The following is a 23,763-nucleotide window of genomic DNA, read 5'->3' as shown; positions in this document are numbered from 1 at the left end:
GACTTAGCACATGCTGAAAAAATGAACCAGACAGTCCTGAGCACCCAGCACTTGTCCCATGCCATGGAAGGTACAACAGAACCATGAGATGCTAGCCCTGCTCACCAGAAGCTTCTGTGGATGGTCCCACAGCCCACCTACGATGAAAGTTAAGAACCCTCATTCCTTGCAAAAATCAGCATTCTCTATTCTAGATTTCGATCAAAAAATACTCACATGTCGAAAGCACTGAACTCCAACGTTAAGCGAGCTGGCAGCCCCACAGAGTCACCTGGAAGGAAGCATTTACACATTCAATCATGAGTTAGTCACAGCAGCCTTTGCAACAAAAACATGCGTGGATCACTCTCTTCTGGTGAAGCCCAAAGGGCCCCATCCAATTTCCAGCCACTCAAGCTGAAGAAGGACATAGCAGCAGATGATGGCTTTTGTGAATCCAAGGTATTTGCCAAGAATATGAATGCAAAGATTCACTGGGGAAAATGTTTCCAGTCCCCTTCCCCAGCAATACTCAGTAACGGGTATTAACTCTTTCGATTAATACACTGGCTTCTCCCTTTCTTCTCCCAATAAGGAAAAAAGAAATGAACATGGGTCAAAAAGTCAGGTAGTAAAGTAGAAACCAGGGGATAGCATTAATGGTAAAAGTCAAGGACATCCCATTCTGAAGGAGATCTGACCCTACACTGGGCAGAGAAGGTAAGAGAAGAAGAATGGAGTTTCCTATCACCTACCGTTGTAGTAATAACCCTTAATGTCCTTGGGAGCTTCGTCTAGCCGGTACTCATTCAGCTTCTTCTGGGTCAACTCATGCCAGAAGCCAACATCCAAGGCGCTGCTGAAGGGGGCGAACTGCAATCTGGAGAGGCCGGGGTCCCCCATAGCTGCTGCCATTCGTTATCGCCTGCTAGAAACGAAACACGGCAACAATGCACAGAATACGGTGAGAAAGGACATTTGTAATCATGCTTGAGACAGAGAAACAGAAAGTGACCAGAGGTTGACAAGCTGCCTGAAGACACAGCTTTGGAAAGCAACTCGAGGGTCTTGGCTACATTGCCACATTCAGCCTCTGGGCAACACAACTGACCCCCCTGGCCTTCACTTCAGGGCATCTTTCTCGCAAGCCAGTCTGACTGATGCGCTAGTGTTAACCCTTCTTTGAACCATCCTGTGTGGCCCCAGGGAACTGTACAAGCACAAAAACCCGAAGTCCAGCCAGTGAGCAACGCCAGCAGTCAGGGTTCTGAGTGAGGCAGTGCTTGAGCACCCCAGCCAAGAAGGATGAAGAAATTCCCCCACCCAAACCACAGTATCAGAACTGCTTTGAAATGTCACACTTTATCCTTCAAATGCAGGAAATTTGCACTTCACTATACATGTTTTATTTTTTTAATTTTACTTTTTTTTGTTTTGTTTTTAAATTTTTATTTTCAAATGATTATAAGTTCACTAGAAGTTGCCAAAACAGAGAGGTCCCAATGTGCCTTCCACCCAGCTTCCCTCCATGCTGCTGCTACTGCTAAGTCACTTCAGTCGTGTCCGACTCTGTGTGACCCCATAGACAGCCCACCAGGCTCCCACGTCCCTCAGATTCTCCAGGCAAGAACACTGGAGTGGGTTGCCATTCCTTCTCCAATGCAAGAAAGTGAAAAAGTGAAAGCGAAGTTGCTCAGTCTTGTCCGACTCTTAGCGACCCCATGGACTTCAGCCCACCAGGCTCCTCCATCCATGGGATTTTCCAGGCAAGAGTACTGGAGTGGGGTGCCATTGCCTTCTCCTAATTTTACTTTTTTTACTGCAGACTTTTTACTTTGTATTAGGGTACAGCTGACAGACCTAGATAGTGTGTTAAAAAGCAAAGACATGAGTTTGCTGACAAAGGTTCATATAGTCAAGGCTGTGGTCTTTTCAGTAGTCATGTATGGATGTGAGAGCTGGACCATAAAGAAGACTGAGTGTGGAAGAATCGATGCTTTTGAACTGTGGTGTTGGAGAAGACTCTTGAGAGTCCCTTGGACTGCAAGGAGACCAAACCAGTCAATCCTAAAGGAAATCAACCCTGAATATTCATTGGGAGGACTCATGCTGAAGGGGAAGCTTCAATATTTTGGCCACCTGATGTGAAGAGCCTTGGTAAAGACCCTGGGAAAGATTGAGAGCAGAAGGGGGCAGCAAAGGATGAGATGGTTGGATGGCATCACCGATTCAAATCATCAAATAAACTTGACCATCTTGGCCAGTAGGCATACGTTCAATGTAATTCCCTGTGTCCCCTGCACACTCTCATCGGGGAGGGGACACAGACCCTGGGGTGATGGGGTGGTTGGGGTGGGGGGAAGCACAACCCTAGAGGAACTTGCAGTTCCAAAGGCACATGTTGATGAGGTCACTTGAGTCTCCAACTGCCCCAAGACAGATGAGTATGTCTGCAGTGGGATGTATGAACAGTCACACTAGAGGGGATAAATAAAAGAAGACAGGTCATGTCTACTCAGGTTCTGCGTGAGTTTTGGGCCAAGATTTTTTAAAACCTTTCGGTTCTCTAAACGTGTTGGATATCAGAGAGACAAGGAGCTCTGGTCCAATAGCAATTATATGGTAAAATGCAAGGGAGTACCACCTAAACCTGGTGAAAATCCAGGCAGAGGAGGTGAGGGCGGGTCAGAGCAAGGGGAGGCCCCGAGCAGGGCCTGGGCACGGGTTCGCAACATCACATCAGCTGGCACTGCACAAGTGTTTCCACCTCCTGGTGGGCTTATTAAAAAATGAAGATGCCTCGGATCCACTTGCTGGGGGTCGGGGGAGGAGGAGGGAGAAAGGACAGAGAGGGTGGTGGGGACCGGTGCCCCAGGGGATCCTGATTCGAGTTTGATGCTATCTTGAAGCCTTCGGAACACCAGCATTCTTACTTCTGGAGTCAGAATTTGCCTGCCAAATGCAAGACATGGGTTCGATCCTTGGGTCGGGAAGATCCCCTGGAGAAGGAAATGGCAACCCACTCCAGTGTTCTTGCCTGGAGAATCCCATGGACAGAGGAGCCTGGCAGGCTACAGACCATGAGGTCGCAAAGAGCCAAACACGACTGAGCATGCACACACATGCGGACACAGCGACCTCTGAACTATTTCAAACATATTTAAATGCACCCTGGGCCCATATGAAACAATCTTTGGCTTTTGTTTTAAAGGCTCTTTATAGCTTCGCGCTTGCAGAATGTTCACCTTTTTTGGGTCACTCCTGTGTTCACAGGCCCCAGAAAAGTTTGTGGGTCCTAGGCACTGTGCCTTCAGTGCCCAGTGGAGAAACAGACCCTCATGCTGGTGGCCTGGGGCCCACTGTATGAGAAACATTGGCATAGAACACCCTCACAGTCTCCTGCTTGGTTCTGCGGGTTTCTCCATCGCTCCTTTCTCCTCTCTCCCTCTGCAACACAGCTGGCATTCTCCTTCTACTGCTGGCTTTTGAAAGCTTCTGTGCTCAGCCCTCTCCTTCGTCTATAAGCTTTCCCCGAAGCAAATTTTTCATTTTATACACCCATTTCCATCTAGATGCCAATGAATCCCAGGATGGTATTTCTAACGCTAACCTCCAACCGTATATTAAAGTGTCTTTTAAAGGCTGGAATTGAATTTCTCACAGGCATCTTCAGCTTGACAAATCGAAAACTGAATGTTCCTTTCACTAAAATTGTGTCCATTTTCCTATATGTCCAAGTTTATTAAACAGCACCATCATATAGCCACAAAGAAACCTCAAAGTCATCTTCAATTCTGCTCTCTCTCACATCCAATAAACCACTACGTGCTAGAGGATCAATAGTCCTCTGCCACGAGTTGAAAGTGGTAGTTACGAAGCATTGGCCGGGGCCAGGCACTGCGGCAGGGGTGGGCGCCTGCATTAGCGCCTCCCCAAAGCCCTAAGAAGCGACAGTTCCGGTTTCACAGAAGACGACACTGACGTTCAGAGAGATAAGAATCAACACCTCAGCAGAACAGCGGTACAAACAGATCTCATCTGAAATCCTCTGTGGGATGGGGCAGCAGACGCCTACACACACTTCACAATCAACCGCAATTTAGTCTTAAAAGTCGACAGTAACTCATTTCGATGACCTGCTAAGGTCACCAAGATGTTGAAGTACCACGGAATGTAGCTCACCGAGCTCCCCTGTTCATGGAATTCTCCAGGCAAGAATACTGGAGTGGGCAGCCAGTCCCTTCTCCAGGGCATCAAAGGTCACCAAGATGAAATTTTACCAGTGCCAAAGACAAAAGAGAAAATTCTATTCCATACGGCCCCTGAGCAGCCAGGAAAAAGAGGACCACAGAAGAGAATGGACTAGAAAGTAATCTGCATAAGAGGCACACCACTGGGATTTCCCTGGCGGTCCAAGGGCTAAGACTCTGAGCTCCCACACACCACAAATGAGATCCAGCACAGCCAAATAAATAATATTAAAACAAATCAGAGGCCCATGCTTCATTTCTGACATATTTGGTCTTTGAGAAATTCTGAGCAGAACCCAAGAGCCCATTTCACAAGAGGATGTGGTCCGTATCCAGCCGCTGAAGTGGTGCCTTACTGGCTAGGGCGATGGAGAGGTCTTAAGCAACACCAGCAATGGGTGATTAGGAAGCTGCTGGAAACATCTAAACAGGATACTCGAGTAAAAAGCTATCACCTAGCAACCTATGCAATGTCTATGTCACACTGTCCCTAAACTAGAAGGGAAGACTTAAGACCTAACGATAAGGAGGGAATCCTGGAGGAGGAGGAAGTGAGTCCCAGGTGCAAGGTCATTCGTGTGTAACCAACCTAGACACAAACAGTACCTGCGTCCTGAAAAGTCAGGCTTGCCCGGATAATCCCAAATGGTGCAGGGGAGACTTGAGGCCTCGGCTCAGCTTACAAAGCTGAAAGCTTATTTCTACTGATCATCAACGTTTTATTCAGGATGTGAAACCCAAGAGTTTCACACAAGATGGGATTGCATCACTTCCAGTGAAAGAGGAAAGGCTTTGAGGACTTGAGACTGTAATGAACAAGAACCCCAGCAGTAGAAGAGACCCAGTGGTAACCAAACTATCCAGTGAGGAGTGACCTGAAATAACGCAGATGCCTGTCAAGCAATACGAACCCTCTGCAGCTACCACCCAAACTTACCAACTTTAGGCTTTTCTAAAAATAAAACTAAGTCACACTCGGCAACTTAAACAAGTTAAGTGCTTGAAAAACACTACCCTGTGGTACTTTCCAGAAGCTCCTGTCCAATGGACCTAACCATTGTGTCAGTGCTGTTCTTCACCATCAGATCCCCACAGAACACGTGTAACAGTGGTTGCCTCCCAGGAAAGAAATTCCAGGGGTCAGAGACAGGGCTGTGGACAGACTTATTTTCACTCTGTGTCCTTTTTGCCTTTTGGGTTTTGTAATAAGTAAATAAGTAAAATAAGGAAAGAGAAAAGCCCTGACCCAATGGCAAGAAGAGCGGGAAGGAGAGACAGGTGAGAAGACCAGTTCAACTGTTTTGGTTCAGAGAAATAACACATGGAAAACCCTGACGCAAGAACCTGTCCTACTTATCTTTCTCCAGCACCCAGCACAGTGCCTAGGATAGATTAGGCACTCAGAAGCTGCTGACATGAAATAACAGCTTTCTTCTCCCCAAAAGAGTCAATGGATGGATGCTGGCTTAAGATTCAACATTCAAAAAATGAGGATCATGGCATCCAGTCCCATCACTTCATGGCAAACAGATGGGGAAATGACGGAAACAGTGAGAGACTTTTTTTTCTTGGGCTCCAAAATCACTGCAGATGGTGACTGCAGCCGTGAAATCAAAAGACGCTTATTCCTTGGAAGAAAAGCTATGACCGAACTAGATAGCATATTAAAAAGCAGAGACATTACTTTGCCAACAATAGTCCATCTAGTCAAGGCTATGGTTTTTCCAGTGGTCATGTATGGATGTGAAAGCTGGACCATAAAGAAGGCTGAGCACTGAAGAATTGATGCTTTTGAACACTGGTGTTGGAGAAGAATCTTGAGAATCCCTTGGACTAGCAAGAAGATCAAACCAGTCAATCCTCAAGAAAATCAACCCTGAATATTCATTGGAAGGACTGATGCTGAAGCTGAAGCTCCAGTACTTTGGCTACCTGATGTGGAGAACCAACTCATTGGAAAAAACCCTGATGCTGGGAAAGACTGAAGGCAGGAGAAGTGGGCAACAGAAGGCAAGATGGTTGGATGGCATCACTGACTCAATGGACACGAGTCTGAGCAAACTCTGGAAGGCAGTGAAGGACAGGGAAGCCTGGCGTCTTGCAGTCCATGGGGTCACAGAGTCGGATACGACTGAGCAACTGAACAACAATCAGGAGGCAAGATTTGGGCAGAGTTTAACAGCGGTAACCTGACTTGTCCAGACAGGACGCAGGCTGACCAGCAAGATGATGTATTTTCCATTAGTGAAAGTACTCAAGCACGCATCAGGCAATCATTTCCCAAGTCATTTTGCACAGAGGTGGTCAGACAAGAACACGGGTTGGCAAGCTTTTTCTGAACAGAGCCAAATAGTAAATACTTTAGGCACCACAGTCCGAAATAGTTTCTGTCCTATTTTCTTCTTTTTTCACAACTCTTGAATGATGTAAAAAAATTCTTTAGCTCATGGACTGCACAAAAAAAGGCCTTGGGCTGGGTGTGCCCCACGGGCCATAGTTGGGCAAACTTGGACTAGATGATCTTCGAAACCTGTTGTTGTCTTGATCCTTGGAAGGTGCCGATAAGGCATTTTTTTTCTAGGATGACTGAGATTTGGGGTAGAATCTTCTCAGAGGGCAGGAGAGATGTGCTGAGGGTGCAGCAGATGACGAGGCTGGAATCCTAGGCCGCATGAGCCATCTATGGAGCCAGTCTGTCTTGAGGGACCAGCGAATGCGGTATCCACAGACCACTCGCACACAGATGGGAGCATCACTAAGTCAAGAAGAAGCGCCTTCGGTATTCACCCAGGCTCATCACACACGGGAAAGCCTGTGGCAGGAGCTGAACTCCACGTCCTCGGCAGGCACACAGCCACACCCCTGGTGGGCTCCTCCACACCTTCTCCCGGCCCCTTGCTACTGCCTCCCAGCTTCTCCAGTGCCACCCTGGGGGGCCTGCCCCCCTCACTTCCACCCGACACCACAGAAACAACCAAGCTGCTCAGTCCTCGGCTAACTCGCCTGCTGACCTGCCTCGGTGCCCCTGTCTGAAAGATGCTCTGCCCATGTCCCTGCACGAGGTGACCCGCTCCGGAAGGCCTTGCAGAGCTGCTGCTGGCTCCATCCTCCCCTGCACCTCTCCATCGGCCACTGTGAGCACCGCTACCCCGCGACCCCGACGGCGAGCACTGTGGATCCCTCCGAATAAGCACTGAAAATGAAATACCACCTCCATAGATCTTCTGGCATTTTGTTATTCAAGATGCTCAAGATGGACATATTTTGGCTTCGCTGCTTATCCAGTTAACTGGAGCAGAGGCGTTTTCCTGGAATGAGTCTGCCCAGCCCTTCTCCCTCGGCGCCTGCCAAGAGGACTAGAGGCAGCAAACAGCAAGCCAGTACAGGATTTCTGGAAAAGGAAGGAGTAAAACTGTGGAGAACAACAACAATCATAGAGATTAAAAAACAAGCAGACCTACCTTGAGGGACACTAGGCCCTTGGTGGGGGAGAGCAGAAAAACAGACCAGCCTGACTATGTGAACATCTCTCACTAGGATTTTTAACCTGTGTGTTCTTGGGGTTTTGTTTGCTTGCTTTGGGAAGGCAGGGGAGTTTTTGTTGTTTTATTTTAATGGTTCGGAGAAAGGATGCTGAAAGCTAATGTAGCTGGGAGCCAGGTCCTCAGTCAGATCAACCGACGTTGGGAGTTCCGGCCCCATCACGCACTGGCCTGGCCCAGGGTGGGTAACATTGCAGCCTGTGCCTCTGCTTCGTCATCTGCAGATAATCATACCCAACCCTCGAGGCTGCTGGGAGGGCTAAATGGGAAAGCAGGCGACGTGCCTCTTCCGGTGTCTGGCTGAGAACCAGTGGCCAGTCCAGGGCAGCTGCTCTTCTGTCTTATCGCCCCACCCTCCCCTGCCACCAGCCAAATGCGGGTGCCCTTCCCCACGCGCTCACCACCAGATCTTCCCGCGCCTCGAGCAGCCCTCACTAAGTTTCCCTCCCTCACCAGAGCTCTGCAGACATGGCAGAGGTTTAGTTACAAGCAAACGACGGTCTCCTGCTATAGATCATCCAGGGGAAGTCCAGACAGGCGAGTGCTGACAGGTTGGGAGCGCTCTGTGTTCAGTTTCTCGGAGGCCACGCGGGGTCATTCACTTAGCAGACGTGCCACCATCACCACAGTTTGGCCTTAAGGCACCATCTCTGGGCCAAAACAATGGAGCGGAGAGAGCAGACTTCTCAGTTCCCCAGCTGCAGGGCTTGCGAGCTCTGGCAGTCATTAAAATAAGCACCGAGGCACATGACCAAGTCCCGCTGACAAGCCGAGTATGTGCTTAGCTGCTGATGGGTAAGAAGGCAATGGAGACCACCAGGAGCGGGGAGGGGCGGCCTCTGGCATATGGAGCCGATGCCCATTTTGCTGGGTAATGATGCTTCTGCAACTTGATGAGTTTTGGAAGTCATTTGCCAGGCTGTTAAAGAAGGAAGTTTTTAAAAAGCTCTCCCTTCCCAAAAGGAGGCGGGTGCAAAGTTCCAAACTTAGAAGAAAGAGTAGGTTTTACCAGAAGATGAAAACTCGGGACTCCTACAGGGGAACCAGCTGGTACAGAAGCCTCAATTTCTTTTAAAAACAGCATCAGAGTCAAGATGTTCCCCGAGCCAAACTGATGATGTCTCCACAAGACACCAAGTCACCCCAGATGGCTTTCTTGGCGACGGTACTATTAGGCGCTGATAGCTGATGTGAGCAGGCAGGATAACTGCTCATAAGGTCGGGTTGTCCCTCTCGCCTCCTTGGATCACCTCTGCCCTGGAAGGAGCCACATGATTTGCTTCTTCGGGAGGTCAGCCGGGGAGCCGGCAATCGCCTCCACAGGCTGCAGACTAACCTTTAGTCTCCACAGTTACTTCTGGGACCTGTTCTTCTTTGGCTTCATCTTGTTTTCCCTGCTGTAATAACCTCAAACCTCCCCTGCGATCTGCTCTCTCGTTCGGCCTCAGATTTGAGAAAGGACGCCCTGGATACCAGTATTGTGGGGTACGGCAAGCCTATGAGAGTGGAGGCTGGGAAAACACGGGCAGGGAGGGAGTCAAAGAGATCATACGAGGAACGGGGCGGACACCATGCCCACTTTCGAGGCCTCTGCATTACATCAGCCCATCAACCGTGTCAACCTGCTCCGTCTTGTACCTGGGTGACAGCCACGGGATTTACCTAAACCACGAAGGAGCCCTCAGGTCAGCCAATAGCTAAAATCCGTGATGGTTTCCTAAAAGCTGCCTGAGGTATGAAGGATTGCGTCTGAGTAACAGTCCTTGTTTTCATTTCTGGTGATCTTTAAAAAGTTCTGGAAAATGAGAGGCGCTGAAAAACTGGGCCAAGCTATCACTTGGTTTCAGGCTTTCAAACTAATTTCCAAAGATAAGAATATAGATGGATTCTGTAGCCCACTGGACAGAGACTCTGCTCCCAGGGGAGGCGTCACACAGGCCATTCTGGTTCCCCCGGCACCTCTGCACAATAAGAAAACCGTACCACTCCCTCAAAACGTTTTACCTCCTTCGAGAAAACTACTGTCATACATTAAGTTAGCTCAAGACATCTTTGCCCTTCTCTGCCAGAAAACCGTCATTACAAAATACACCCATGGCGCCCATGATCTGAACAGAACCCTCTCAGATGCGGCCCCTGCGCAACTGCATGCAGCCGCCCTGCGTGTCCACAAAGGCCACCACGGTTTCCCCAAGAACAAGCCGGGACAGCGTCACTGCACTGCTGCCGCGGCCATGGAAGAACCACAGACGGGCAACAGGCTACAGGGGCCTCAGCAAGGCCTCCGACAAGGCTTCTCCAGACAGCACAGGAGACGAGATGTGGATGCAAGAACTGACACAGTCAGAAGGACTTAAAACTGGTGAAATAACCTTCTTCAAAGGATGCTGGTTCAGGAATGAACTGATGGCAATCAGAGAGGAGCTGCCAGGGATGTCTTTGGTTCAGTCTTGGGGCCTATCAGGTTTGTATTTTATTCTCTCTGTGAGTGAATATCCATCATATTCACAAAGCATTTCACGCATGCTGAACCCTGTGTGCTCCACCAAGACGGCAGAGCAGAACGACATGCGCTCACGTTCTCCTGCGAGAACTCCAAAATTACAACTCACTGCTGGACAACTGTCAAGAGGAGAATGCTGGATCCCACCAAAAAGAGATACCCCTCGTAGCAAAGGAGAAGCCCCAGCAAGATGGCAGGCAGGGTGAAATCGAATTTAGAATCAAACCCCATACCCACCAGAGACACTCAGAGGGCTCAAACAAACCTTGTGTGCACCAGGACCCAGAGACCGCACAGACACTGAACCAGAACTGTGTTTGAGTGTCTCCTGCGGAGGTACGGGTCAGTAGCGGCCTGTCGCAGGGGCAGGGTCGCTAGGTGCAGACCTGGGTATGGCACAAGCCCTCTTGAAGGAGGTTGCCATTAACCCCACCGTAGAGCTGCCAGAATTTACTCAGGATTGGGGAAACAGACTCTTGGAGGGCAAAACAAAACCCTGTGTGCACCAGGACCCAGGAGAAAGGAGCAGTGACCCCACAAGAGACTGAGCCAGACTTGCCCGTGAGTGTCCAGGAGTCTCTGGTGGAGCTGTGGGTTGGCAGGGGCCTACTGCAGGGTCAGGGGCACTGAGTGCAGCAGTGCATCATGGGACCTTTTAAAGGAGGTCATTATCTTCATTACCTCCACCATAGTTTGGCCTCAGGTCAAACAACAGGGAGGGAACACAGCTCCACCCATTAACAGAAAATAGGATTAAAGATTTACTGAGCAAGGCCCCACCCATCAGAACAATCCCAGCAATCAGTCTCTCCCATTTGGAAGCTTCCATAACCCTTATCCTTATCCATCAGAGGGCAGACAGAATGAAAACCACAATCACAGAAAACTAACCAAACTGATCACATGGGCTACAGTCTTGTCCAACTCAGTGAAACCATGAGTCATGTCTTGTAGGGCCACCCAAGACAGATGGGTCATGGTGGAGAAGTCTGACAGAATGTGGTCCACTGGAGAAGGGAATGGCAAACCACTTCAGTATTCTTGCCTTGAGAACCCCATGAACAGTGTGAAAAGGCAAAAAGATAGGACACTGAAAGATGAACTCCCCAGGTCGGTAGGTGCCCAATATGCTACTGGAGATCAGTGGAGAAATAACTTCAGAAAGAATGAAGGGATGGAGCCAAAGCAAAAACAACACCCATTGTGGATGCGACTGGTGGTGGAAGTCAAGTCCGATGCTGTAAAGAGCAATATTGCACAGGAACCTGGAATGTTAGGTTCATGAATCAAGGGTAAATTGGAAGTGATCAAACAGGAGATGGCAAGAGTAAACATGGACATTTTAGGAATCAGTGAACTGAAATGGACTGGAATGGGTGAATTTGACTCAGATGACCATTATATATACTACTGTGGGCAGGAATCCCTTAGAAGAAATGGAGTAGCCCTCATACTCAACAGAAGAGTCTGAAATGCAGTACTTGGATGCAATCTCAAAAACGACAGCGTGCTCTCTGTTTCCAAGGCAAACCATTCAATATCACAGTAATCCAAGTCTATGCCCCTTCTAATGCTGAAGAAGTTAAAGTTGAACAGTTCTCTGAAGACCTACAAGACCTTCTACAACTGACACCAAAAAAAAGATGTCCTTTTCATTATAGAGGACTATAATGCAAAAGTAGTATGTCAAGAAACACCTGTAGTAGCAGGCAAATTTGGCCTTGAAGTACAAAATGAAGCAGGGCAAAGGCTAACAGAGTGTTTCCAAAAGAATGCACTGGTCAGAGCAAACACCCTCTTCCAGTAACACAAGAGAAGACTCTACACGTGGACATCACCAGATGGTCAATACTGAAATCAGACTGATAGTATTCTTTGCAGCTGAAGATGGAGAAGCTCTACAGTCAGCAAAAATAAGACTGGGAGCTGACTGTGGCTCAGATCATTAACTCCTTATTGCCAAATTCAGACTTAAATTGAAGAAAGTAGGGAAAACCACTAGACCATTCAGGTAGGACCTAAATCAAATCCCTTAGGATTATACAGTGGAAGTGATAAGTAGATTCAAGGGATTAGATCTGATAGAGTGCCTGAAGAACCATGGACGGAGGTTCCTGACATTGTACAGTAGGCAGTGATCAAGACCACAACTAAGAAAAAGAAATGCAAAATTGTTGTCTGAGGAAGCCTTACAAATAGCTGAGAAAAGAAAAGAAGCGAAAGGCAAAGGAGAAAAGGAAAGATACGTCCATTTGAATGCAGAGTTTCAAAGAATAGCAAGGAGAGATAAGAAAGCCTCCCTTGGTGAACAATGCAAAGAAATACAGGAAAACTATAGAAGGCAATGGCACCCCACTCCAGTACTCTTGCCTGGAAAATCCCATGGACAGAGGAGCCTGGTGCGCTGCAGTCCATGGGGTCGCTAGGAGTCGGACACAACTGAGCGACTTCACTTTCACTTTTCACTTTCATGCATTGGAGAAGGAAATGGCAACCCACTCCAGTGTTCTTGCCTGGAGAATCCCAGGGACGGCGGAGCCTGGTGGGCTGCCGTCTATGGGGTCGCACAGAGTCGGACACAACTGAAGCGACTTAGCAGCAGCATAGAATGGGAAAGACTAGAGATCTCTTCAAGAAAATCAGAGATACCAAGGGAACATTTCAGGTAAAGATGGGCTCAATAAAGGACAGAAATGGTATGGACCTAACAGAAGCAGAAGATATTAAGAACAGGTGGCAAGAACACACAGAAGAACTGTACAAAAAAGATCTTCAAGACCAGATAACCATGATAATGTGATCACTCATCTAGAGTCAGATATCCTGGAATGTGAAGTCAAGTGGGCCTTAGGAAACATCACTACACAAAAAGCTAGTGGAGGGGATGGAATTCCAGTTGAGCTATTCCAAATCCTGCAAGGTGATGCTGTGAAAGTGCTGCACTCAATATGCCAGCAAATCTGAAAAACTCAGCCGTGGCCACAGGACTGGAAAAGGTCAGTTTTCATTTCAATCCCAAAGAAAGGTAATGCTAAAGAATGCTCAAACTACCACACAATTGCACTCATCTCACACACTAGCAAAGTGATGCTCAAAATTTTCCAAGCCAGGCTTCAACAGCTCATGAACGGTGAACTTCCAGATGTTCAAGCTGGATTTAGAAAAGGCAGAGGAATCAGAGATCAAACTGCCAACATCCATTGGTTATAGAAAAAGCAAGAGAGTTCCAGAAAAACATCTGCTTTATTGACTATGCCAAAGCCTGTGACTCTCTTTGGAGAGTTTCCACCATAAACTATGGAAAATTCTTAAAGAGATGGGAATACCAGACCACCTGACCTGCCTCCTGAGAAATCTGTATGCAGGTCAAGAAGCAACAGTTAGAACTGGACATGGAACAACAGGCTGGTTCCAAATCAGGAAGGGAGTACATCAAGGCTGTACATTATCACCCTGCCTCTTTAACTTATATGCAGAGTATATCATGCAAAACAGCAGGCTGGATGAAGCACAAGCTGGAATCAAGATTGCCGGGAGAAATACCTATAACCTCAGATAGTCAGATGACACCACTTATGGCAGCAAAGAACTAAAGAGCCTCTTGATGAAAGTAAAAGAAGAGAGTGAAAAAGTTGGCTTGAAACTCAACATTCAGAAAAATAAGATCATGGCATCCGGTCCCATCACTTCACGGCAAATAGATTGGGGAAAAAATGCAAACAGTGAGAGACTTTATTTTTGGGGGCTCCAAAATCACTGCAGATGGTAACTTCAGCCATGAAATTAAAAGACGTTTGCTCTTTGGAAGAGAAGTTATGACCAACCTAGACAGCATATTAAAAAGCAGAGACATTACTTTGCCAATGAACATTTGCCAAAGACATTACTTTGTCAAAGCTATGGTATTTCCAGTAGTCATGTATGGATGTGAGATCTGGACCATAAAGAAAGCTGAACACCAAAGAATTGATGCTTTTGAACTGTGGTGTTGAAGAAGACTCTTGAGAGTCCCTTGGACTTCAAGGAGATCCAACCAGTCTATATCCTAAAGGAAATCAGTCCTGACTATTTATTGGAAGGACTGATGCTGAAGCTGAAACTCCAATACTTTGGTCACCTGATGAGAAGAACTGACTTGCTGGAAAAGATCCTGATGCTGGGAAAGATTGAAGGCAGGAGGAGAAGGGGATGATAGAGGATGAGATGGTTGGGTGGCAACCCTGACTCGATGGACATAATTTTGAGTAAGCTCTGGGAGTTGGTGATGGACAAGGAAGCCTGGCGTGCTGCAGTCCATGGGGTCACAAAGAGTAGGACACGACTGAGTGACTGAATTGAACTGAACCTTGCTACAGCAAGGACATTCCTTGGTGGCTCAGATGGTAAAGAATCTGCCTGCAATGCAGAAGACCCACTTTTGATTCTTATAACCACATCTTACCAGTGACTTAGATAACAATACAGGTTTGCTTATTAATTCTACACTTGGGGCTTCCCTGGTGGGCCAGAGGTTAAGAATCTGCCTGCCAATCCTGGGGACATGGGTTTGCTCCCTGGTCTGAGAAGATTCCACATGCCACAGAACAACCAAGTCCATGTTCTGCAACTTTTGAGCTGGCATGCTCTAGAGCCTGTGCTCTGTAATAAGAGAAGCACAGTAAGAAGCCGAAGCACTGCAACTAGAGAGTGGTCCCCATTCGCGGCAACCAGAAAAGTCTTGTGGACAGCAACCAAGACCCACCCCGACCAAAAAAACCAAAAATCTACACATGACAGGAATAGGAAGAAGCAATGACGCATAACAGAAATTTAGAATAAAAGATTCTGACCACCTGGAATGACAGGCCTATTTATCAAGATTACAATTTTCAAGTTGTTAAATGGCAGAAAGTGCAGAGGAACTAAAGAGCATCTTGATGAGGGTGAAGGAGGAGAGTGAAAGAGTGGCTTAAGACTAAATATTAAAAAAACTAAGATAATGGCATCTGCCCCCATTACTGCATGGCAAATAGAAGGGGAAAAGGTGGGAGCAGTGACAGATTTCCTCTTGGGCCCCAAAATCACTGTGGATGGTGACTGCAGCCATGAAATCAGAATATGATTGTTTCTTGGCAGGAAAGCGATGACAAACCTAGACAGTGTGTTGAAAAGCAGAGACATTCCTCTGCCAACAAAGGTCTGTATAGTCAAGGCCATGGTCTTCCCAGTGGTTACCCACGGCTGTGAAAGCTGGACCATAAAGAAGGCAGAATGCCAAAGAATTGATGCCTTCGAACTGTGGTGCTGGAGAAGACTCCTGAAAGTCCCTCAGACAGCAAGGACATCAATTCGGTCCATCTTAAGGGAGATCAACCCTGAATATTCACTGAAAGGACTGATGCTGAAGCTGAAGCTCCAGTAGTTTGGTCATCTGATGCAAACAGACAACTCATTGGCAAAGTCCTTGAAGGTGGGAAAGATTGAGGGCAGGAGAAGAGGGTGTCAGAGGATGCGACGGCTGGACGGCATCACTGATGCAGTGAACATGAACTTGGGCAAACTCTGAGAGATGGTGAGGGACAGGGAGGCCTGGCTGCAGTCCATGGGGTCGCAAAGAGTCAGACATGACTGGGCGACTGAACAACAACAATAAAATTTTCATAGAGGTAAATCCAGGGCCTTAAGTCTCAGTCCACAAAAACACCTGGACAACCATGCAATCTGATACACTGGAGACAGACATATGGTAGACAGAAGGGTGTAGCTTCATGAGCCAGAGAGACCCAAGTTCAAATCCCACCTTTGAAACTTCCAGCCACACAGCCTTGGGCAAGTCATTTATCTTCTCTGAGCCTACTTCCTCATCTGTAAGATGGGAAACCATCTGCAGTGCAGAATTATTGAGGATTCAACTAGAAAATGCATGAATGTGGCACACAAGAGGCACTCAAAAAGAACATACCATCAACATACCATCAATAAAACACACACCCAAAACATGGGGTTTCCTCATCGTTCCTTCAATAGACACTGGTTTGATGTACCAGCTGCTGCTGCGTAGCTACTTCAGTCATGTCCAACTCTTCACAGCCCCATGGACTGCAGCCCGACAGGCTCCTCTGTCCATGGGATTCTCCAGGCAAGAATGCTGGAGTGCGTTACCATTCCCTTCTCCAGGGGATCTTCCCAATCCAGGGACAGAACCCAGGTCTCCCACGTTGCTGGCAGACTTTACCATCTGAGCCACCAGGAAAGTCCTGATGTACCAGACCCTGTGCTGAATTTCAGGACTCGATGGCAAAAAGCCATGGTTCCCGAGTTTAAGGAGCTAACAGTCTCAAGGTAAGACAGAGCAGGAATGACAATACAGCAGGTTACAGGTAAAGTGAGCACAGCTGTCTGGTGTAAGCATTGGCACCGGATGTAATGGGAGGAGGAGGGAGGGACAGCTAAATTAGCCTGAAGAGGAAGGGGTGTTTCCCACAAAAACCCTCGAGCCCAGGCTTTTAAGAGAACTGGCAGTAGATTCTCAACAAGGACACCACTTGACATGCTGGGTGGGACAATTCTTTTTCATTTGGTGCTGGTCCCACACATTGTCTTCTCCTACTGTTTGGGGTTCTAGAGGTAAGAATACTGGAGTAGGTTGCCATGAGCACAGCCATGAAATTAAAAGACATTTGCTTCTTGGAGGAAAGCTATGACAAATCTAGACAGCATATTAAAAGACAGAGACATCACTTTGCTGACAAAGGTCCATACAGCCAAAGCTATGGTTTTTCCAGTAGTCATGTACAGACGTGAGAGTTGGACCATAAAGAAGGCTGAGTGCCGAAGAATTGATGCTTTTGAACTGCGGTTTTGGAGAAGACTCTTGAGAGTCCCCTGGACAGCAAGGAAATCAAACCAGTCAGTCCTAAAGGAAATCAGTCCTGAATGTGCACTGGAAAGACTGAAGCTGAAGCTCTAATACTTTGGCCACCTGATGCGAAGAGCCAACTCATTAGAAAAGACCCTAATGCCGGGAAACACTGAAGGCAGAAGGGGACGACAGAGGATGAGATGGTGGGACGGCATTGCCGACTCAATGGACATGAGGTTGAGTAAATTCCAGGAGATGGTGAAGGACAAGGAAACCAGGCGTGCTGCAGTCCATGGGGTCACGGGATCAGACATGACTTAGCGACTGAACAACCACCACCATCACACATCGCAGAGTGCCTGTCACCCCCGGCACCCTCTTCAATGCAGCTGTGCCTTGTGGTTATATCACAAAGTAAAACAGCTCCCCCCTCTTCCAAAAGTCCTCTGGACGGCTGAGAGAGGGGAGTGGTTGGCGGCTGCAGCCCAAACCAGTCCTGCTGGATGAGGAAGGTTATGCTGGGGAGTGGGGACAGTTTAGACAAAAGGAGGAAGCTTGTCTCAGTTCCACATCTGCAATTCTGGAAACACCCAACAGTCTCTGCAGAAGCTGAGAACGTTCTTATCCATCCAGGGGCCCACTGTCTGCTTAATTCCTCTTCTCCCTTCAGATCTCAGCTCAACCATCATGAGAGGGGAGCCTTCCCTGACTCCCTCAACTCCCACTCAGGTCAGTTTTCCTGTATCCGACCCACAAAGGGAGCCACCACCTCCCCTCCAGAGCACACGCGCAGTGTGAACGTTGGTTCTCACTGCTACAAGAAAAGCTCTTTGAGAAAGGCACTGTGTCAGCTTCTCATTTTCCTCCATCAATCGCTGTTTTCCCAGCACCTGCCCCCTACAGGTGCCCAATAAATACTTCCTGATGACCGAATCTATGTACCAAGGAAACAGCATGGTCCGTTTCAGAACACACCCAGAGTTTTGTGTGGTGAGAAGGCAAGGTTCGTGCGCCACAGGAGCTGGAAACCACGCCCGTAAAGTAGGCAAATGCCAAATCACGAAAGGCCTTCCATGAAAAGCTACTGATTTGTATTTTAGCAAATATTGGGGGGCTCTGTTTGCTTTTTACATTTTGGGAGCACACAGCATATGGGACCTTAGTTCCCCGATCAGGGGCTGAACCCACATCCACTGTGGTGGGAGCATGGAGTCTTAAGCACTGCACTGCCAGGGAAGTCCCGCAAAGATCTATTATTTCAAAAAGGGCACTCCAGCAATAGTTAGGGCCAGACTGCTGAGGCCAGGCAAGCAGCTCGGAGGCCAGGCAGGAACACAGGCAGGAAGTGAAAAGGGGCCTGATCTAAGGCAGGGGGAGAGGAAACGCAGATGATGAAAACGTGTCCAGTCAGTATCAAGGGAGGAGAAGCTGTGGAACTCTGACTAGCACCAGGAGGACGGGAGGCATGGTGTGAGTAGGAAAAGTCCAAGAGGACTCGAAGGGCTCTGCCTGGAATCAATAAATGCAGAAGGGGAATGCGCGAGAGTACAGACAGGAAGAAGAGTCACAGGTTTGGAGAGAAGATGATGACCTTAGCTTGGGACTCGCTGAGACGGAGGGCTGGTGCTCAGGAGAGATCTGGACTCGAGAGCCAGAGCAGAGGTCACTGGCCCAGGGATGAGAGTTTATGCTGTGCATAGAGATGAGCGTGAGTATGAGACCAGGCCTTGGAGAAAACCAGCATTTAAGGGACAAAAGGAAGAAAAGAGCCTGCGATGAAAACTGAGGGGAAACGGCCAGAGACAGAGTTCGAACCAGGAGTGCTTTTTCACAAGTGAAGGGAGAGCATCAATGTCAGACATACTGAGAAGGCGAAGAAGAGAAGGAAGGCAAAGAGTTCAGGGGTTCTGGCAACACCGAGGCCTGGTGACTTGGAGGAGAGTGGTTTGCGGGGAGGGCTGCTGCAGAAGTAGAATTTCAGTGAATGCTGACTTCAAGCAGCAGAGGTGGCAACTTGTCCAAGAAGTGTGGCTGCGACGGGGTAGAGCAGAGGGTAACAGGAGGGTGTTTTGTTTTTGCAAAAATGAAAGTAAAAACGGGGGTAGGGGGGGATGGATAGTAAATGGAAGGGTTAGTTAAACAGGAAAGAAATGGGAACAATGATGGGAACCAGGTCCTGAGGAAAAGGAACTGATAAAGGGATCTCAGCACAAGTAAAGGAATTAATCTTAGAACAAACACCATTTTCCCCCCCACGGAATTAGAATAAAAGGCAAAGCCATAGGGTTGGCTGGATTTAAGTTTGTAATGATACAAGCTGAGAAGCCTTGACTGATGGCTACAACTCAGCGAAGTCAAAAGCAACAAAGGCGGCTGGGAGAGGGATGAACACACGAGAGATGAGGAGGGATGCGTAGACAGCATCACACTGACTCTCAGACAGTGTGACGGTGTCGACAGCATCAAGTGTCCATGACGAAGCCTAGCAGAGTCATTGTGGGGTCTTGGATTCCGGCAAGGACAGTGAGTACAGTGTTCCTCCGCGTGGCCAGACTCCATGGAAAAAGGACTTGCTTTCTATGCCACACTCACAGAGAGACTGACACATAGGAACAAGGTCAAAGGAGGGTAAGCAGAAAGACGGTGTGAACACCCCAGAGGTGATCATTCTGAGATCAGGTGGACCGGCCGACACCCAGCCCACCAAGATCATGGAGATGCACGTTGCCAGCCTGGTGACAGAGTAGCACCTACTGGTTCCCCCTTGAACACCCTGTGGCCACAGGACTGGAAAAGGTCAGTTTGCATTCCAACCCCAAAGAAAGGAAAAGCCAAAGAATGTTCTAACTACTGCACAATTGCACTCATCTGACATGCTAGCAAAGCAATGCTCAAAATTCTCCAAGTGAGGCTTCAACAGTACGTGAACCGAGAACTTCCAGATGTTCAAATTGGATTTAGAAAAGGCAGAGGAATCAGAGATCAAATTGCCAATGTCTGTTGGGTTATAGAAAAAGCAAGAGAATTCCAAAAAAACATCTACTTCTGCTTTACTCACTATGCCAAAGCCTTTGACTATGTTGACCACAACAAACCATGGACAATTCTTAAAGAGATGGGAATACCAGACCACCTGGCCTGCCTCCTGAGAAATCTGTATACAGATCAAGAAGCAACAGTTAGAACTGGACATGGAACAATGGACTGATTCCAAATTGAGAAAGAAGTACATCAAGGATGTATACTGTCACCCTGCTTATTTAACTTAAATGCAGAGTACATCATGAGAAACGCTGGGCTGGATGAAGCACAAGCTGGAATCAAGACTGCTGGGAGAAACATCAATAACCTCATATATGCAGATGACACCACCCTTTTGGCAGAAAGTGAAGAGGACCTAAAGAGCCTCTTGATGAAAGAGGAGAGTGAAAATGCTGGTTTAAAATTCGATATTCAAAAAATGAAGATCATGGCATCCAGTCCCATCCCATCACTTCATGGCAAATAGATGGGGAAACAATAGAAACAGTGAGAGACTTTATTTTCTTGGGCTCCAAATTCACTGCAGATGGTGACTGCATCCATGAAATTAAAAGACGCTTGCTCCTTGGAAGAAAAACTATGACCAACCTAGACAGCATATCAAAAAGCAGAGACATTACTTTGCCAACATAGGTCCACCTAGTCAAAGCTATGGTTTTTCCAGTAGTCATGTATGAATGTGACAGTTGAACCATAAAGGCTGAATGCTGAAGAACTGATGCTTTTGAACTGAGGTGTTGGAGAAGACTCTTGAGAGTCCCTTGGACTACAAGGAGATCAAAACAGTCAATCCTAAAGGAAATCAGTCCTGAATATTCATTGGAAGGACTGATGCTGAAGCTGAAACTCCAATACTTTGGCCACCTGATGTGAAGAACTGAATCACTGGAAAAGACACTGACGCTGGGAAAGATTGAAGGCAGAAGGCGATGACAGAGGATGAGACGGTTGGATGGTATCACTGACTCAATGGACACGAGTTTGAGCAAGCTCCGGGAGTTGATGATGGACAAGAAAACCTGGCGTGCTACAGTCTGTGGGGTCGCAAAGAGGCGGGCACAACTGAGCAACTGAACTGAACACACAGTGGGGCGTCACTAGAAAAAGCAGGGAGGATCGGGAGAAAGAGAGGAGGAAGGCATCAGAGAATCTTTTTTCCATGAGCAAAAGGGGAAGACAGAGGTCATTCTGACTTCCAAGTAAAATCTCTGAGGTCAAGGGTACTGACCAAGCTACTTATCATTTTTATCTCCACATAGAGGGTTCATTCTCCATCCTCGACCCCCAAAATCCTGACTCCCCCAGCATCATCCAACCAGTTACCAGTCCAGCGAATCTCACTTCCTTGTCTTTGAATGCACCCACCCCTCTCCATCCCCACAGGTGCTGCCTTGGTTCAGGCCCCCCTCCTCCGGCACCTGGACTACAGCAACGGTGCCCTGCCCGGTCTACCTGCAGGTCCTTCCTGCCCACTCTAATAAGCACATCACTGCCTGGCTACTTTAAAAGAGAGAAAACCATGGCACAACCCTGCTTAAAATTCCTCAGGGCTCTACCCCTCACACCCACATTTCCAAATAAAGCTTCTTAACATGTCTTAACTTGGCAACAGTAACTGCAGCAGTTTATTGTTCACTGGCCACCAGTGCCAAGTGGTGGAGAAGGCAGTGGCACCCACTCCAGGACTCTTGCCTGAAGGATCCCACGGATGGAGGAGCCTGGTGGGCCATCTATGGGGTCGCACAGAGTGGGACACGACTGAAGAGACTTAGCAGGAGCAGCAGGAGTGTCAAGTGGCTAACATCCTCTAATTCACTTCTCACAGCAACCCTAGAAGGTGGGTTAATGTCTGCCCTTTGTTTTTGTTCTGTTTTTTTTTTGGGGGGGGGCTGGGGTGGGGTTGGGGATGTTTGGCTACGTCATGTGGCTTGTAGGATCTCAGTTCCCTGATCAGGAATTGAACCCCAGTCAAAGCAGTGAAAGCCAAGAATCCTAACCAGTAGGCCACCAGGGAACTCCCTATTTGCTCCTTTTACAGATGAAGAAACTGAAGCTAAGAAAGGGAGTGACCAGCCCAAGCTCACAAACTAGCTCAGTGGCAAAGCCAGACATGGCACACAAGCACCTCAGCTTCCAGAGTCTGTGCTCCTCACGCTGTCGCCCACACAATCCTTCATGATCGGGCTTTCCAGAGTTGCCTCTTCCACAACAGAGCATTCCAGCTTGAGTGAACTCCTTGCTGGTCACTCAATGGATAGCCTTCTGTTCATGCCACTCCAAATGTCTGGGATATCGTCCCACCTCACTGCCCTCTTCACCTGACTAATCCTGCTCATCCTTTAGGACCGAAGCCTACTGATGCCTCAGCCTGACCTGCGAGCACCCTAAGTCCGCCAGCAACCCCCTACAACAGTTTCACACTGTAGCGCTATCTCCTTGACTTAAAAAAAAAAATTAACTCGAGGACAGGGATGTGTACCTTACTCACTTTGGTATCCCCAGCTTGCAGAGCAGTGCTAGATGTGCAGCAGCAGCTCGATCAGTATTTACACTTATTCTCTACCATGAGAAACTGGCTGGAACAGAAAAAGGACCTTGCGGTTGCATGTGAGCCCTGTACTCAGCTCCTTAAAAGCGTTTCAACATCATGCCACATGAAGGGAGGAGAGGAGTTGGCCAGAAAAGACGCGCCAGTCACAGCAAAACCGGGCAAAGCCAGGAGAGAGAGCCCAGGCGTGCTTGTCCCCCGTGTGCCCACACAGGATGTTCAGAGCACTCGCTGCCAGGGGACAGGCGGGAATTACTTTGTTAATTAGCAAAAGCTTCCTAGTCGGAAGACCCCGGGCTGAATCAGCCTGAGGGGGACGTGACCGCAGACAGAAGGCGAGAGCCAGAGTCGGTGTGTCTCCCTAGCGGAGGGAGGCCCGCCTCTTGAAGGAGGCTCCTCAGACCCGCCGTGACCCTCGACCTCACCGCCGAGCTCACCCCTCAGGCCCAGGGCTACAGAAACCGACCTCGCAGGACCCCTGTCCTCCTCAACGGCGCGGCTCACTTACCGCCGCCCAACTTCCGGCAACCGCGGCGCTGTCCGCGGCGCGCGTCCCGATGACGCAGTGGCCCCGCCCCCGCAGGCGTGAGGGGGGTGCGCGCATGCGCACAAGGACGCGCTAGTCGGCCCAGTGAAGGAGACCCTAGCACCCGGCGCAGTGGGAGGAACCTGGACCCTGGGAAAGGCGGGTCATCAGGAGGCTGGTCACGCCCCCTTGGGAGAGCCAGGGGACAGCCTCTCTATCGGAGGTGGCAATGTGTATATATGGCCCTAGTGATTTGAGAATGACAGGAATTATCACTTCCATTTTCCAGGCAGCATTAAATTTTGTATCACAGGGACCCTTAGGGAGGCACGTGTGGAGAGACAGGCCCTTTTTAATGCATTAAGTGAAGTGAAAGTCGCTTAGTTGGTGCCCGACTCTTTGTGACCCCATGGACTATATACAGTCCATGGAATAATCCAGGCCAGAATACTGGAGTGGGTAGCCTTTCACTTCTCCAGAGGATCTTCTCAGCCAGGGATTGAACCCAGGTCTCCCACGTGGCAGGCAGATT

General features: G+C 48.4%; 1 protein-coding gene across 9 annotated transcripts in view; it reads right to left on the bottom strand.

The window, feature by feature from the left end:
• ATG7 (autophagy related 7) overlaps positions 1 to 23,325 on the bottom strand; it is a 274,172-nt gene extending 250,847 nt beyond the window's left edge. For 3 of the 9 annotated variants that reach the window (XM_070360443.1, XM_070360442.1, XM_005896116.2), the window contains exons 1-2: positions 735 to 907; positions 217 to 271 (exon numbers count right to left, since the gene is read on the bottom strand). In XM_070360443.1, coding sequence (XP_070216544.1) covers positions 217 to 271; positions 735 to 894 — 215 coding nt within the window. In that variant the 5' untranslated portion in view covers positions 895 to 907. The other 6 variants (XM_070360437.1, XM_070360438.1, XM_070360439.1 and 3 more) reach the window with 6 other exon arrangements.
• Positions 23,326 to 23,763: the final 438 nt, after the last annotated feature.

The sequence above is a fragment of the Bos mutus genome, chromosome 22 (assembly GCF_027580195.1).
Source record: "Bos mutus isolate GX-2022 chromosome 22, NWIPB_WYAK_1.1, whole genome shotgun sequence".
Lineage (NCBI taxonomy): Eukaryota > Metazoa > Chordata > Mammalia > Artiodactyla > Bovidae > Bos > Bos mutus.
This window is presented reverse-complemented; position numbering and strand designations above follow the sequence as displayed.